Source organism: Dendropsophus ebraccatus, chromosome 9, assembly GCF_027789765.1.
Source record: "Dendropsophus ebraccatus isolate aDenEbr1 chromosome 9, aDenEbr1.pat, whole genome shotgun sequence".
Classification (NCBI taxonomy): Eukaryota; Metazoa; Chordata; class Amphibia; order Anura; family Hylidae; genus Dendropsophus; species Dendropsophus ebraccatus.
In genome coordinates this window covers 63,619,201-63,635,024 of record NC_091462.1, presented here as the reverse complement: position 1 = coordinate 63,635,024, position 15,824 = coordinate 63,619,201, and the positions used below count along the sequence as shown (strand labels likewise).

Here is a 15,824-nt window from a genome sequence, read left to right as displayed (position 1 = left end):
TTATATGCCACAAAGCATCCAGTGTATAATGCACCTAGGACCCAACTACAACAGCTGCAGGCACTACAACTCCCAGCATGTACTGACAGTCTGCAGCCCTCAGCATATGCTGGGAGTTGTAGTACAGTAGTACAATCCTCTGATAGCTGCCGCTGTAGACAGATGTGTTGCTGGACCTTCAGGGCTGATGGTTGTCACCCACAGATTGCAGCCACCAGAAGACTCTGCACACAGTGATTTATTTCAGGGTTATCCTCTCAGAGACTACAACTCCCAGCATACCCTGAGAGCTGTATAAATGGAGGGTGTTCTGAGATTTGTCACAGATACAGATGAATTCAGGAAAGGAGCGGGGTCAGCATGTCGTGTCTCACTGGTTCTATATTGGTGGGCTCCAGGTACCCCAGTCCAACACTGGACAGAACCGGTCCCCAAACTAAGACGTCCCCGGCCTCCTTCCTCCCTCCATCACGTCTGTTTGATGAGAACAGCGGGCATCAAGGAGAGCGGCACCCAAGTGCCAGGGTATATACCATGCATGTACAGCAACGTGGGGGGGGGGGGGGGGGCGCCTCTGCATGCAAAGTGCCTAGGGCAGCATGAACTCTAAATGCAGGCCTGCTTGGGGGTGATATACTTTCCCAACTGGTAGGACATAATCTCTCCTATTCATTCTGTGGTCTGAAGCAAGTTTTTAAGTGTCCTCTTTTAAAGGCCATATTACAATACCCAACTCACTGCACTGTAAGCGAGCGACGATGTGCAAGAACGGTTCTCACTTACCAAGCCCATACACTGCTCAATTATCGAGTAGCAAGGGCTGCACAGACATCATTACTGTGTATATATAAAATAATAGAGTAATACTTACATGTCCATGCTCCCCAGTGTCCTCTTAACTGTCCTCTTAACCTCTGTCGCTCGCCGCAGCCACCACTGAAGCTTCTGAGGCTGTCTCTGAGGTTAAAGGCCACTCAGCCAATTGTTGCCTAAGACAGAACAGTGTTGTGACCAGTGATTGGCTGAGTGGCCTGTCACTGCACCGATGGGCTCAGAAGCTTCAGTGATGGCTGCGGTGAGCAGGGAGGACATCATGGATTGCGTAAAAGGTAAGTATTACTTTATTATTAAACTTCTGCTCCCAGCTTTCCAGGGAAAATGTCCTACATGCAGTGGAAGTGCCCAATGATATCCCTGTTGTGCACAAACATTGCTGACTTTTATAATATTCTCTGTAGAACCAAACTGACTCTTTCTAAAAATTGCTCTACCTGGTTTCATTAAAATATTTAAAAGATGCCTTCTAAGATAACAGTTTCCTCTACCCTATACCAAGCAAACATGAGCCAGACATCACGTGTCCTCTGTCTCCAAGGAGTGAGGTAGAGCGAAGACTAGTGGATCACACAGGCAGTGTTTTCTGCTTCCTGGATGGGCGGGGGGAGGAGAATATAAAGCAGACAAGTGGCCCACCCAACCAATAACCACAAGATGAAAAAAAGTTTTTGTGCTATCATTCAAATTCTCTGAAAAAGGACAATAATTCTGCCGGGGTATGTAAACTTTTGAGAACAACTGTATATTTTTTTGCTCCATAACATTTTTTTCTTGTTACTTCTAGGACAACTTTGGCTTTGATAAGATTGAGGTCCGAGATAATGGGATTGGTGTTAAAGCAGCAGACACATCTGTTATGGGTATTAAGCATTATACATCTAAAATATCCAGCCATGAAGATTTAGAAACCTTGCAAACATATGGCTTTCGTGGTGAAGCCTTGGGTTCAATCTGCTCTATCGCTGAGGTAAGTTGTGCGAATTTGTTATTAAAATTCAGTTTCTATGTTATTTTCTAGCATGAGACTGCTGTATTTATAAGGAAAGTGATTCCTCCCTCCTTAGTATATACCAGAGGTTCCAGAAAATTAGAAACCGGGGGCAAGAAGTTGTGATGCATCTTTTGGAGAATTGTGGTGGTCAGAGCTTTTTCTAAAAGAAAAAGTATATTTAATTATAAGTGTATATAAAGAGGATGTACCATCAGGTACATCCTCTTTAACCCCTAGGCGCGCAGTGGCCACGCTCTAAACCGCCGCGGTCCCGGGTGCCGCTCGTAGCCCGGTACCGCGGCTATTAGCGGGCAAGGTCCGATCGCCGTGACCGCTAATAAAGTAATCGGATGCAGCTGTCAAAGTTGACAGCTGCATCCGATTACTTGATGCAGCCATTCCCTGGTGTCTAGTGGGGTGGATCGCTCCTCCGGGATGTTGTCATGGAGAAGCGATCCACACATCTTACCCCGACCGGGGTCTGCGCCGTAATTGCGCTGACCCCAGCTCGGCACTCGATTTGCTTCCAGCTGCAACCGGAAGCAATCAATGTGCCTATCTCATCGATCTATGCTGCATAGATCTGTATGAGAGATCAGAGTACTTATACTGGAAGTCCCCCAGGGGGGCTTCTAGTATAAGTGTAAAAGAAAAAAAAAGTGTTATTAATAAAATATTTGATACAACCACAAGCCTCAGATATAAAGGAGCGCCTAGTGAATTTCAACGCCTTTGTTATATTTGGTCATTTTTGACTGTACCACTTCAGGTTGGCAGAGCCTCTGGGGTGCCAAAACATAAACACCCCTAAAGGGACACGATTTAGAAAACTACACCCCTCAAGGAATGTAAAAAGGGGTGCGTTGAATATTTGGACCCCACAGGTGCTTCACAGATTTTCAGAACAATGTGGCGTGAAAAGGGCAAAAAAATTTTTTTTACACTAAAACATTGTCATTGTTTTAGCCTTCAATTTTCACAAAGAGATAAAAGGAAAAAAAAAACACAAAACGTGTAGTGCAGTTTCTCCCGAGTATGGAAATACCTCACATGTGGACATTAAATGCCAAGCGGGCCCAGGACGAGTCTCCAAAGGGAAGGAGCGCCAATTGGCTTTTGGAAGCTGGATTTCACTGGAATGGATTTCAAGGGCCATGTGTCATTTACAAAGCCCTCGTGCTGCCAAGACAGTGGAACCCCCACACAAGTGACCCCATTCTGGAAACTACACCCCTCAAGGAATCTAACAAGGGGTGCGGGGAGCATATGGACCCCACTGGTGATGGGCACAAATGTGGAACAATGTGACGCGAAAGTGAAAAACTTTATTTTTTCACTTTCACGGCACAACTGTGCCCGTCATCAGGGGTCCATATCTTTACTGCACCCCTTGTTAGATTCCTTGAGGGGTGTAGTTTCCAGAATGGGGTCACTTGTGGGGGGTTTTCACTGTCTTGGCAGCACGTGGGCTTTGCAAATGCGACATGGCATTTATCATCCATTCTAGCCAAATCCAGCCTCCAAAATCCAAATGGAGCTCCTTCGTAGGCTTGCCCTGCACCCACAAGGCACTTTATGTCCACATGTGGGGTATTTACGGGCTCAGGGGAAATTGCTTTACACATTATAGTGTAAAAAATGTTATATTTCATTTTCACGCCACATTGTTCCACATATTCCATAATTTTTTTATTTTTTTTTTACACTAAATGTTGGTCTAGTCTTGATTTTTTTTTTTCATTTCCACAAGGGGTTAAAAGAGAAAAAAAACACAAAACGTGTAGGGTAATTTCCCCTGAGTATGAAAATACCCCACATGTGGACATAATGTGCCATATGGGCACAGGGCAAGCCACCAAAGGCACAAAGCGCCATTTAGAGACTAAAATGGAGGATGGAGGCCATGTCGCATTTACGAAGCTCCTGTGCTGCCAGGACAGTGGGAACCCCCCACAAGTGACCACATTCTGAAAACTACACCCTTCAAGGAATATAACAAGGGATGCAGTGAGCAAGTGGACCCCACTGGTGACAGGCACATGTGTAGAACATGTGCTGTGAAGATGAAATGATAAAATTTTTTTTTTTTTTCATTTTCACAGCATAAATGTGCCCATCACCAAGGGGTACATATCCCTGCTGCACCCCTTGATAGATTCCTTAAGGGGTGTAGTTTTCAGTATGGGGTCACTTGTGGGGGCTTTCCACTGTCCTGGCAGCACAGAAGCTTTGTAAGTGCAATATGGCAAACCAGGGCCGCTTTAACCAGAGGGCACATGGTGCACGTGCACCGGGCCCACTGGTTAAAGGGGCCCACTCTGAGCAGGGCCGGCCTTTGCTCTGTGCGACCAGTGCGGTCGCACAGGGCTCCGGCCACCAGCCTGCCAAGGGGGCGCCATCGGGATAGGTAAGGTTACCCATGCATGGCGCCCCCTGCAGGTCCTCCCTCCCCCCCCCCCCCCCCCCCCCCCGCGCTCTGCACTGTAGCTACGAGCGCTCATAGGTACAGGCAGCAGCAGCGTCACTGACAGGTCGGGAGCCATTGGCTCCCTCCCTGTCAGTCATCCTTGTGGCTGCAGGCAGTGCTTTACCTGCGGTCACAAGAGGCCGCTCTCCTGTAGTGGTATCGGCACTGAGTGACGTCACTCAGCGCCGGCATCGCGAGAGGGGACGGCGGCCTCTTGTGACCTCAGGCAAAGCACTGCCTGCGGCCACAGGGGTAATGTGAAGAGAAGAGGAACGCGCGGACCCAGGTGAGTATACCAGTTTTTTTTTTGTAATTTGCTATATGGGAGGCCAGGAAGGGGGAGCACAAAGGGGTTCTATATAACGGGGGCAGCACACAGCGGGGGTCTATACTACTAGGGGTGCCCTATACACTACTGGGGGGGGATGGCACGCTCAGGGGGTATATATAATTGGAGGGGGCACACATGGTGTATATATATAACGGGGAGCACATAGGGGGGTATATATAACTGGGGGGTGCACAGGGGGTATATATAACTGGGGGAGCGCAGAGGGGGCTATATACTACTGGGGGCGCACAGGGGATACATATACAACTGGGGGGTGCACTGGGGTATATATAACTGGGGGTGCACAGGGAGGTATATATAACGGGGACCACACATGGGGGCTATAAAATACTTGGGGGGCACACGGGATATATATATAATTGGGGGGTGCACAGGGGATATATATAACTGGGAAAGCATACTGGGGGCACACAGGGGATATATATACTACTCGGGGGAGCACAGGGGATATGTATATACTACTGGGGGGTGCACAGGGGGTATATATACTACTGGGGGATATATATAACTAGGGGAGCACAGAGGGGGCTATATACTACTGTGGGCAGCACCTAGTGGTCTAAAGTACTAGGGGCAGCACACAAGGGGTCTATATACTACTGGGGGCCGCACCTAGTGGTCTATATACTACTGGGGGCAGCGCACAGGGGGTCTATATACTACTGGGGGCAGCACAATGGGGTCTATATACTACTGGGGCAGCACACAGGGGGTCTATATACTACTGGGGGCAGCACCTAGTGGTCTATAGTACTGGGGGCAGCACACAGGGGTCTATATACTACTGGGGGCAGCACACAGCTTTCTATACTACTGGGTGCAGCACACAGGGGGTCTATACTACTGGGGGCAGCACACAGGGGGCTATACTAACATTGGGGCTGCACAGAGGTGCCTTTATTATATAGGGACCGTACTACTATATTGGGGCACAGAGCATACCTAATTATTAAGTGGGAGCACAGAGTGGTGTAACTACTAAATAGGGGCACAGAGGGGGTAACTACTATATAGGGGTTCATAGGGGGGTAACTACTGTATAGGGGTACAGGGGACCTTGTTACTGTATGTTTTGGAGCCTAAAATGTTTCTCTGGCAGATTCTGGAGAGAAGATTCACAGCCGTGGGAGACATCATGGTGGCCCACGCTGGATGGAGCGAAAGAAAAGGTGAAACACTCTGATCAGAGAAGACGCCTCCTGTGAGTCACTGGATGTAATTGCACTCTCTTATAGGGTCTGTAGTAATAGTGGTCATGGTGTGGCGGTATTATGTAATGGTATCATTGATGATATCTTTATAAGGTTATAAGTAGAGATGAACGAACCGGGTTCGAGTCGTTCCGAACTCGAACTTTCGGCATTTGATTAGCTGGGGCTGCTGAATTTGGATAAAGCTCTAAGGTTGTCTGGAAAACATGGATACAGCCAATGACTATATCAATGTTTTCCACATAGCCTTAGGGCTTTATCCAACTTCAACAGCCACCGCTAATCAAATGCTGAACATTCGGGTTCGGATCGACTCGAGCATGCCCCAGGTTTGCTCATCTCTAGTTATAAGGTAACTACTGTATGTATTGGGGCTCTTAATACAGTGTTGGGTCATTTTCAGGGCATTATACTGTGTGTGGAGCTCCGATTCTTGTAGGGGATATTATGCCAATTAGTTTTTAAGGTTGAAAAGGACAGAAGTCCATCAAATTTAGCCTGTGTTGATCGAGAGAAAGGTAAACCCTCGTGAGGCAGACGACAGTAGCCTTATCACAGGGAAAAAATTCCTTCCCGACTCCATAATGGCAATCAGAATAATCCCTGGATCAACGTGACCCCTGAAATAGAAATTAGGGAAAGAATTTAGAAAATTTACGTGTGGTACGCCTTGAAGCAATCCTTTATGCAGAAGCCGGGGTGATCAGGACAGGTGTCACACTGGTAAGTGGTGTCCTTCCTGATCCCCCTTTTGTGGCACACTCTGCACTTCTTTTGGGATCTCCCCTTTTTTCCAGTGTGGGGGACTTCAGCTGGAAAATGATGTCCCTGTACTATATGGGGTCCTTCATATCCAGAAGCGCCTGGGCCCTCTCCATGCCTGCCGAATATTAGGGCTTTTATTACTACTTCCCGGAGATGAAGGTATTTCTCCGGGTAGCCGACACATCGGTACAGCACAAAAGCATTGTACAGCGCTGTTTGGAACAGGTGTACGGCCACCCTTTTGTACCACGTTCTGGTTTTTCTCGTGGCGTTATATGGTTTGAGGACTTGATCTGAGAGATCAGCTCCTACCATATACTGATTGTAGTCTAGAACACAATCAGGTTTGTGCGCCACGGGCAGGGACAGGGGTGGTGCTATTCCTGTGAATTGTGGTCAAAATAAGGACATCACGTTTGTCCTTATATTTGACCAACAACATATTTTCACACGCATAGGCCTTGCTCTCACCCCTTGGCATCAGTTGTCTTACTGGATAACTTGGGAGGCCTCTTTGATTTTTCAGAATTGTGCCGCAAGCTACAGTAGCTCGAGCAGCAGGGGAACGGAACAGGGGGATACTGGTATAAAAGTTATTAACATACAGGTGATAACCTTTATCCAGCAGTGGGAAGATCAGTTCCCTAACGATCTTCCCACTAACTCCGAGGATGGGGGGGCATTCTGGGGGCTGGATTTGGGTGTCCCTACCCTCATATACTCTAAATCTGTAAGTGTACTCTGAGGCACTCTCACAGAGTTTGTATAATTTCACGCTATACCGCAATCTCCTATTGGGAAGGTACTGGCAGAAAAGAAGCCTTCCTTTAAAGGTGAGGAGGTACTCATCTACTGAGATGTATTTCTCTGGGATATACATCTCAGCAAATTTGGATGCGAAATTATCTGACTGGCCGTACTTTGTACAGGCGGTAATATGCAGGATCATCTCACGGGAGGCAACTTGCATTGTCATTATAATGAAAGAATTTTTGGATGGTTTTGAATTGTACCCGTCCCATGGCCATACTATAAAGTGGGGTATTATATATACATATATGTATATAATATCCCCACTCCAGTAATGCCAAACTGTTTTTTTTTTTTTTATTAGGCCTATGTGCAGCAGGAGCCCCCAAAATTTTCTCATTTCGGTTGCATCAACAGGGGTCCACGCAATGGGCCTAGCAAAAGAAGAGGAGGGGTTCTGGGCTATAAATTGGTGCCCTTACAAGTTTGTTTGCGCCACCATCAAATTCATAGGGTCATCACAGAAATAGAGCTTGAAAAAGTCTATTTCTGTGAAGCCTGAGGGGTCAATTTTGATTCCTGCTCGTGCTACAAAGCCAGGAATCTGGGGCTCATAATTTTGGGGGGCTAGGGTCCAGATGGGGTCACCTGTCTGGGGGGGGCGGGATGGAGACACCTGTCTGGGGGGCTGGGATAGGGAGGGGAATGCATGTCTGGGGGGCAGCCCGAGGCGTCCTCCTGGGACGCCTACGTGGGTATTCATCATCAGTGGATGGTGATGATGAGGATGAATGGAGGAAAGACGGATACCCCCATTCATCCTCACTGGCTGTTTTGGTGTCGGAGGCAATAAGAGCATATGCCTCCTTTGCCGAAAACACCTGGTGGGCCATTTTTATATGGGGAATGTAAATGTGTAGTGTAGTTTGAAACTTTATATTTATTTATAAGTAAGTAAATAAATAAATATATATATATATATATATATATAAAATTTGTAAAGTAAAAAAAAGTGTGTGTGTGTGTGGGGGGGGGGGAACACGCACTATTTTCACTCCCCAAAGCTGCTGATCAGTGTAGTCGAATCCGGCTGAAGAGGACCAGGACCCGAAGCAGGACCTGCAGCAGCTTGTCTCCGGTGGCTATCCCCGGCTCTGCACACCTGGATCAGGTAAGTATGGTGGCAGCACACCTGCTTTGCACACCACAGTTAACTGAGGGATGATTTTTGGGTTAACCCCGTATTGCAGTGATTGGTCGGATGGTCCCAACCGATCAATCACGGCATTCGGGGGGGCTGGGGGGGCACCATGGCTAAGGGGTCCATGGTCTGAATGATGATTATTGCTGTGTCAGACAGCACCAGTCACCATTACTTTCCGGGTTGCCAGGTCACCGAAGCCTGGAAATACAGTGTTCAACTGTCATCAGCTGGTTTATACTAACCAGCCAATGACAGCGATCGTCGGCCTGGGGGGAGGAAATCACCCACCCGGACTACAAGCACAGATGGCCTGCTATCAAAAATAGCAGCCATGTTTACCCGGTCACTGTGTGGCGGCGGTGGTGTATATGTACGTCAGCCGTCCTTAAGGGGTTAAACTTGGGGGCGTGGTTTGCCGCTGAAGGGAGCAGTCGCGTACCTCCGGAGCTCCTGCACATCGGACAAACAAGCAGCGATATTACAGCAATCCTAGACTTCATCTACATCTTGGGGGACACCCGATCCCTCCGGCTCTTCCCCAGCAACGATGACGACCTCGAGGAGAGCTTCTGCGGCCGCCAAACTGCGGTTTCTCTTATCCTTGCCGTCGGCCAGAATACAGCAAGATGGCGCCGGCACCTATCTGAACAAGCAATGGGACCGACTCTTCTCTGATAACGGGGCAGCGCGGCAAGCTCCTCCGACATCCGACGCATCGGCTCGCCAACAGAGGCACTTATCGGGTGAGCAATCAACCCCCTCTCGTCCAAAGAAGAGGAATCGGAAACGGAGGGGAGCTGGTACTAACGCTAACCAGACAGATTTAGGCTTGTCAAAGCAGCAGCAGCGGCAGTATTCTTCTTTATCACCATATGCCGCCCCCTTCCCGATGCCTCCTTTTTCACCGCTTGGAGATGACAACCACCAACAATCATTATCTGACTTATGCTTGCCGGCAATTTTTTCAGATGATCTGAACGCATCTTCCTGCCCTACACTTACTTCCTCTCCCGATGTTAACCCTCAGAAAGTCAGACAGAGGACGGTAATTACTACATTGCCCCAGGCACGAAGGTCACCTGCATCAGTAATACATGATCCTCTGGACGACATGCTTTGTGAGTCGGACCCTTCTATTATGCCTTCATTGAGAAAGATGCTGTTAGCCCTTCGGAATTCTATTCGGGCAGACTTAGACCGCGCTATTTTAGCAATTTCGGACTCCGTACGATTAGCCACAGAAAGGATTAAATGCCCCGAAGACACATTATCCTCCGTTATAACTGAACATAACTCATTGCTGATATCTCACCACCTACTGGAATCTGAATTATCTACTCTTAAACAGACTTTAGCCACACTGGACAATCGTACCAGAGATCAAAATCTCAAACTGAGAGGCATCCCTGAATCAATCTTATCCTCTGAACTGTCTGATTTCACCAGGGGATTTATTGAGCATATGATACCATCTTTCAAGAAGGACAAGATTCTTATTGACTGGGCACACCGTGTTCCTAAGCCTGATTATATTCCCCCAGAGGCTCCAAGGGATGTTATTGTAAGACTATGCCATCTTCATGTTAAGAATCAATTTCTAGCAGTCACTAGGAAACAGACTGCAACATCTCACAGGTATGCCCACGTCTTGGTCTTCCCAGATCTTTCTGCCCTCACCCTGGCCGCACGGAGGCAGTTTTCCTCAGTTACCGCTCCCTTGAGGAAACATGGGATACCATATAGATGGGGGAAATCGGGTGGACTTGTGGTCCATCATGAATCTGGCTCTACCTTGCTACCAGATGTGGATGCTGGCCTTCAATTTCTCAGAGACTGCAAACTAACCCATTGGAATGGAGAAGATACAGCGACATCATCTCACAAAGGCGCTGCAGCCTTTTAAGGTCTTCAGTGATATACAGGACTGTGATTTACCTCGTGTGCAGGATCCCTCATGGCGGAACTTTAACTAGCACTCTCAACGATAACCCCTTCAGTTTAAACCAGACTACTTTCCTCTCCCGATGTGTCGCTGCGTTAATCCCATTACACCGGACCACCCGCAGCGTTTTATTCTTCGTGCCTTGTGTATATGTATATATGTTTAATTATTGTCTAACCCTGCTGGAAGTGTGTTGTTAATTGTGAATCGGTATCTGTTTAAAAGCTGTTGCATTTTCTACAGAAATGGACAGCCAATGCTATACATAATGTATTAGCGTTTCCTCTTTTATGCTTTTAGCCGTCACAACATATTACCTTGGGATAACCCTACTGCAAGCACATTCTAACTTATAATAGCCACATAACACCACACTCTACTTCTTCCTTATGTTTACCCCTTTTATATATACGTTAGGCTCTTGCGACTTGCACAATCCATGCCAGCTTCTTTATTGCAGCTACATAAATCTAGCTACTATTATGTCAGCATACTATGTTTAGATTTTCACGATTATACTTGCATTACTGTGTTTATATCTCACCTTTATATTTGCATTACTGTGTTGTACTTTGCTACATTATTTGCGCATTATGTCAAAACTTGTGTAAAATTTTCAATAAAAATTATTGAAACATTAAGGGGTTAAACTTTGATGGGGGGAATAAGGTTTTTTTTAATACTTTTAAATAATTTTTTTTTTTTAAATGACACTTTTTTTTACAGTTTTTTTTTCCACTGTAAAACTAAAACATGCAATTATTGGATTGCATATACTGATTCATGCTATCATAGCATAGATTGACATGTTTTCGACGAATTATGCATAAAGCCTGCCTGAGAGCAGACTGTATACACAGATTGCCGATGCTCTAGGCAGATTGTCTCCTATTCCCCACCTCTGTCAGCACGGCACATGGGCTGGATCGTTAAGGCACCTGTGCAATGTTCAGAGAGGAGAAAATGTTCCAGTGGCATTCCTAATGATGAAGAGGGTGGGGAGGAGGGACAGAAGGGTGGTGTAAAGTTAGGGCACAGATATTCTAAGCCACGCCAGTTGGGCACGGGGCTGCAAGTTTAAAAGTTGTTTTTTTGGACAATAACTGCATCACCTGCCGAACGGACCCCAGGAAAGATCTTGGATTAAAAGCAGCTATCCGAAGGTACAAGTGGTTTGGGGGGGGGGGGGGGTATAGAGTCGCTTTAAGGTGTTAAGGACAAGCAGCTGCGGGATCCCTGTTACACATTGCTTCCTCCCGCCACCACTGCCCGGAGAGAAACCACATCCGGGCAGGTAACCCCGTAGATGCCACAGACTTCTTTGGGGTGTACGAAGGGAGATTCCCTCAGTCACTCCTCGGAGCCATGCAAGCAATCGCACTGGCTCAGAGATAGCCATAGCAATCCAGAAGCCGGATGGTGCTTCTGGGTTGCTGGCTTGGGTGGTGATCAGGCCCCTGCACTGAGACAGGAGCCTGGTTCCATGAGCTGTCAGTGTAGAACTGACAGCTCATATATATTATAATACATTACAGCATAGATTGTGTTCTGTCATTTATTATATTTGTGATCAGCTTATCACATAAACTTGTCCCCTGATAGGACAAAAAAATTAAAGTAAAAAAGAACAACAACCCAGAAACAAACACACATTAACCCTTTCCCGCACGAGGACGTAACTGTACGTCCTCGCGCGGGTGGGGGCGTTCTGAGCGGGGCCGCGCGGTGACCCCGCTCTGAACCGCCGCTGTCCCGGTTGCCGCATGTAGCACGGGGCCGCGGCTATTAGCGGGCACGGTCCGATCACCACTAATTAAGTCTTCAGATGCAGCTGTCAAAGTTGACAGCTGCATCTGAAGACTTCAGAGCAGATCTTCCCTGGTGTCTAGTGGGGAGATCGCTCCCCCGTGACGTTGTCACGGAGGAGCGATCTCCGTGACTGATCCCGGCCGGGGTCTGCGCCGTAATGGCGTTGATCCCGGCTCGACATTCGGTTGCTTCCGGCTGCAGCAGCCGAAAGCAAACGAGTGCCGATCTCATCGATCTATGCTGCATATCTATGCAGCATAGATCTGAATGAGAGATCAGTGTACTTATACTAGAAGTCCCCCATGGGGGCTTCTAGTATAAGTGTAAAAGTTAAAAATAAAGTGTCATTATTAATAAAAAGCCCCCTCCCCTAATAAAAGTTAGAATCACCCATTTTATAAATAAATAAATAAACATATTTGGTATTGCCGCGTGCGTCATCACCCAAAATATTAATTTTTCACATTCCTGATCTCGCACGGTAAACGGCGAAAACGCAAAAAAATCCCAAAGTGCAAGATTGCGCATTTTTGGTCGCATCAAATCCAGAAAAATTGTAATAAAAAGCGATCAAAAAGTCGCATATGCGCAGTCAAGGTACCGATAGAAAGAACACATCATGGCGCAAAAAATTACACCTCACACAGCCCCATAGACCAAAGGATGAAAGCGCTATAAGCCTTGGAATGGAGCGATTTTAAGGAACATATATTTGTTAACAATGGTTTGAATTTTTTACAAGCCATCAGATACAATAAAAGTTAAACATGTTACATATCATTGTAATCGTAACGACTTGAGGAACATACGTAATATGTCAGTTTTTCCATAGAAAACAAGGCGTAAAAATGAAGCCCCCAAAGAAAAAGTTTGGTTTTTTTTCTATTTTACCGCGCATATAATTTTTTTCTGATTTCGCAGCATATTTTATGCAAAAATTCAGCCTGTCATTGCAAAGTACAATTAGTGACGCAAAAAATAAGGACTCATGTGGGTCTGTAGGTGTAAAAATGCAAGTGGTATGGCCTTTTAAGCACAAGGAGGAAAAAACGAAAACGCAAAAACGAAAATTAGCCTGGTCCTGAAGGGGTTAAATAAATAGGAAATAAATAAATATACACATTCCCCCATTATAAACAATCCCTTAAATAAAATACTCATATTTGGTATTGCTGCGTCTGTATTGACCCCAGCTATTCACATATTAAAAATAATTAACCCACACTATTGATGTCATAGAAAAAAATTAAAAAACAAATTAAAAATACTACTTTTTGTTAATCCTGCACCTTAAAACATTTAAAAAAAATAATCAAAATGTCACATGTACCAAGAAAGTGTACCAGTAAAAACGTCAGCTTATGTCACAAAAAAACAACTCATATTGCTCTGTGAAAAAGTTAAAATATTATAGCTTTCACACATCGTATTTTTTTTTTTTAAACTATGTCTGTTGTGTCAAATTTGATCGCATTAACTACTATGGAATCCCAGACGGAGTGTATACACTCCGGCTGGGATTCCATGCCGCTGCACAGAAAACTGACAAGTCTGTTTTGTGTGGCTGCTATTCATTGAATAGTGGCCGCTTGAAATAGACTGTGCAGAGAATGGTTTTTTTTTTTTTTTGTTTTTTTTGTACCACCTCATAAAAATTTAATAAAAAACTGATCAGAGTGACCCATGTCTTCCAGAATGGTACCAATGAATAAAATGAAAATATCAACTTGGCACCCCAAGGCCTGTCGCTTGATATAATGGCTTAAAAAAAAAACCTAAATAAAAGGAGACCCCAAAATTCATGCCTGTGGTTGAGTCAGGTGACACACTAATGGTGCATTTACACAGAGAGATTTATCTGACAGATTTAGGAAGCCAAAGCCAGGAATGGATTAGATAAGAGTAGAAAACTCAGTATTTCCTTTATGACCTGTTCTCTTCATTAAAGGGGTTGTCCGGCGATAAAAAATTATTCACAGAATAACACACATTACAAAGTTATACAACTTTGTAATGTATGTTATGTCTGTAAATGGCCCCCTTCCCCGTGTTTCCCCCCACCCACGCTAGACCCGGAAGTGTGGTGCATTATACTCACCGCATCTCGTGTCGTCCACAGTCTCCGATCGTCAGCAGTGACGTCTTCTTCGGGAGGCCGGCGGATCTTCCCGAGTGCCGGCCACCCTCTGCAGCGTCATCCGAAGCTCAGCCGCGATTGGCTGAGCATAACTGTGCTCAGCCAATCGCGGCTGAGCGGCTGATGACGCGGCCACGTCATCAGCTGCTCAGCCGCGATTGGCTGAGCACAGTTATGCTCAGCCAATCGCGGCTGAGCTTCGGATGACGCTGCAGAGGGCGGCCGGCACTCGGGAAGATCCGCTGGCCTCCCGAAGAAGACGTCACTGCTGAGGATCGGAGACCGTGGTCGGCACGTGACAGGTAATGTATAGCGCACCACACTTCCGGGTACACGGGTGGGGGTGGGGGGACACGGGGAAGGGGGCCATTCACAGACATAACATACATTACAAAGTTGTATAACTTTGTAATGTGTGTTATTCTGTGAATAATTTTTTATCGCCGGACAACCCCTTTAAGTCTGTTCCTGGTTTTGGCTTCAAAAATCTGTCAGATAAATCTCTCTGTGTAAACGCACCATTAGGCCTCATATGGGCTATTTCTGGAAACATTGAAATAAGGGAAATACATATTGTGGGGGTTTTTTTTTGCATTTCTCAATTATTATTTACTGTGTTAAATAATAAAATATATCTGCCAAAAAAAAAGCAATTTTGAAATTCCCCCTCCAACTTAAATTTCTGTAAAACACCTAAAGGGTTGATAAACTTACAAAATGTTGCTTTAAATACTTTAAGGGGTCACAGAATAGCCAGTACAGTTAAAAGCATCACAAGGTTATTACTACATAAAATGAGACAGGTCAGATTTGTAATATAGGCCATGGGCATTAAGAGGCAAGAGGTTAAAGAGATACTCCGGGCTGGGTTATTTATAGTGTATGGCAGGGGAAGGGGTGGGAATAGAGGCCACCAGTCACTTACCGGATCATGCCACCCCGCTCTCCCATCCCTCTGCCGCTTCCTGGTCTGAGCTGCGGCTTGAGATGTGACGTCTCAAGGCAGCTCAGCTATTCAGGGGCCGAGGCGGGACTCCGCTACGACCACTAAATGGCTGAGGTGACTTGAGACGTTATGTCTCAAGCTGCAGCTGAGACCCAGAAGCGGCAGAGGGGCTACAATGGATTTAAAAGGCCTGTATGATAGTAACACCCATAAATTACTGTGTTTTAAAAACAACAGTGTTTAAAATGACTGTTTATTTATTAATTTTTTTTCCCCCGCTCATTTTTCAGTTTTTACCATTTTTCCGGTGCCATAACAGGTGTTTGCAGAAAAATGCACATGTAACACTCTGATCGCTTTTTTATTCCATTTTTGAATGGAACAAGTAAAAGAAAAAACGTAAACTTTAATGC

At 45.9% G+C, this 15,824-nt stretch overlaps 1 protein-coding gene across 7 annotated transcripts in view; it reads left to right on the top strand.

Annotated features, from left to right (window-relative positions):
* PMS1 (PMS1 homolog 1, mismatch repair system component) overlaps positions 1-15,824 on the top strand; it is a 115,213-nt gene that overhangs the window by 17,336 nt on the left and 82,053 nt on the right. For all 7 annotated transcript variants that reach the window (XR_011364560.1, XR_011364561.1, XM_069983522.1 and 4 more), the window contains exon 3: positions 1,622-1,804. Coding sequence is in view for 5 of the 7 variants with exons in the window: in XM_069983522.1 (XP_069839623.1) it covers positions 1,622-1,804 (183 nt within the window). In the remaining 2 variants the exon portion in view is untranslated. The remainder of the gene's footprint in view (positions 1-1,621; positions 1,805-15,824) is intronic.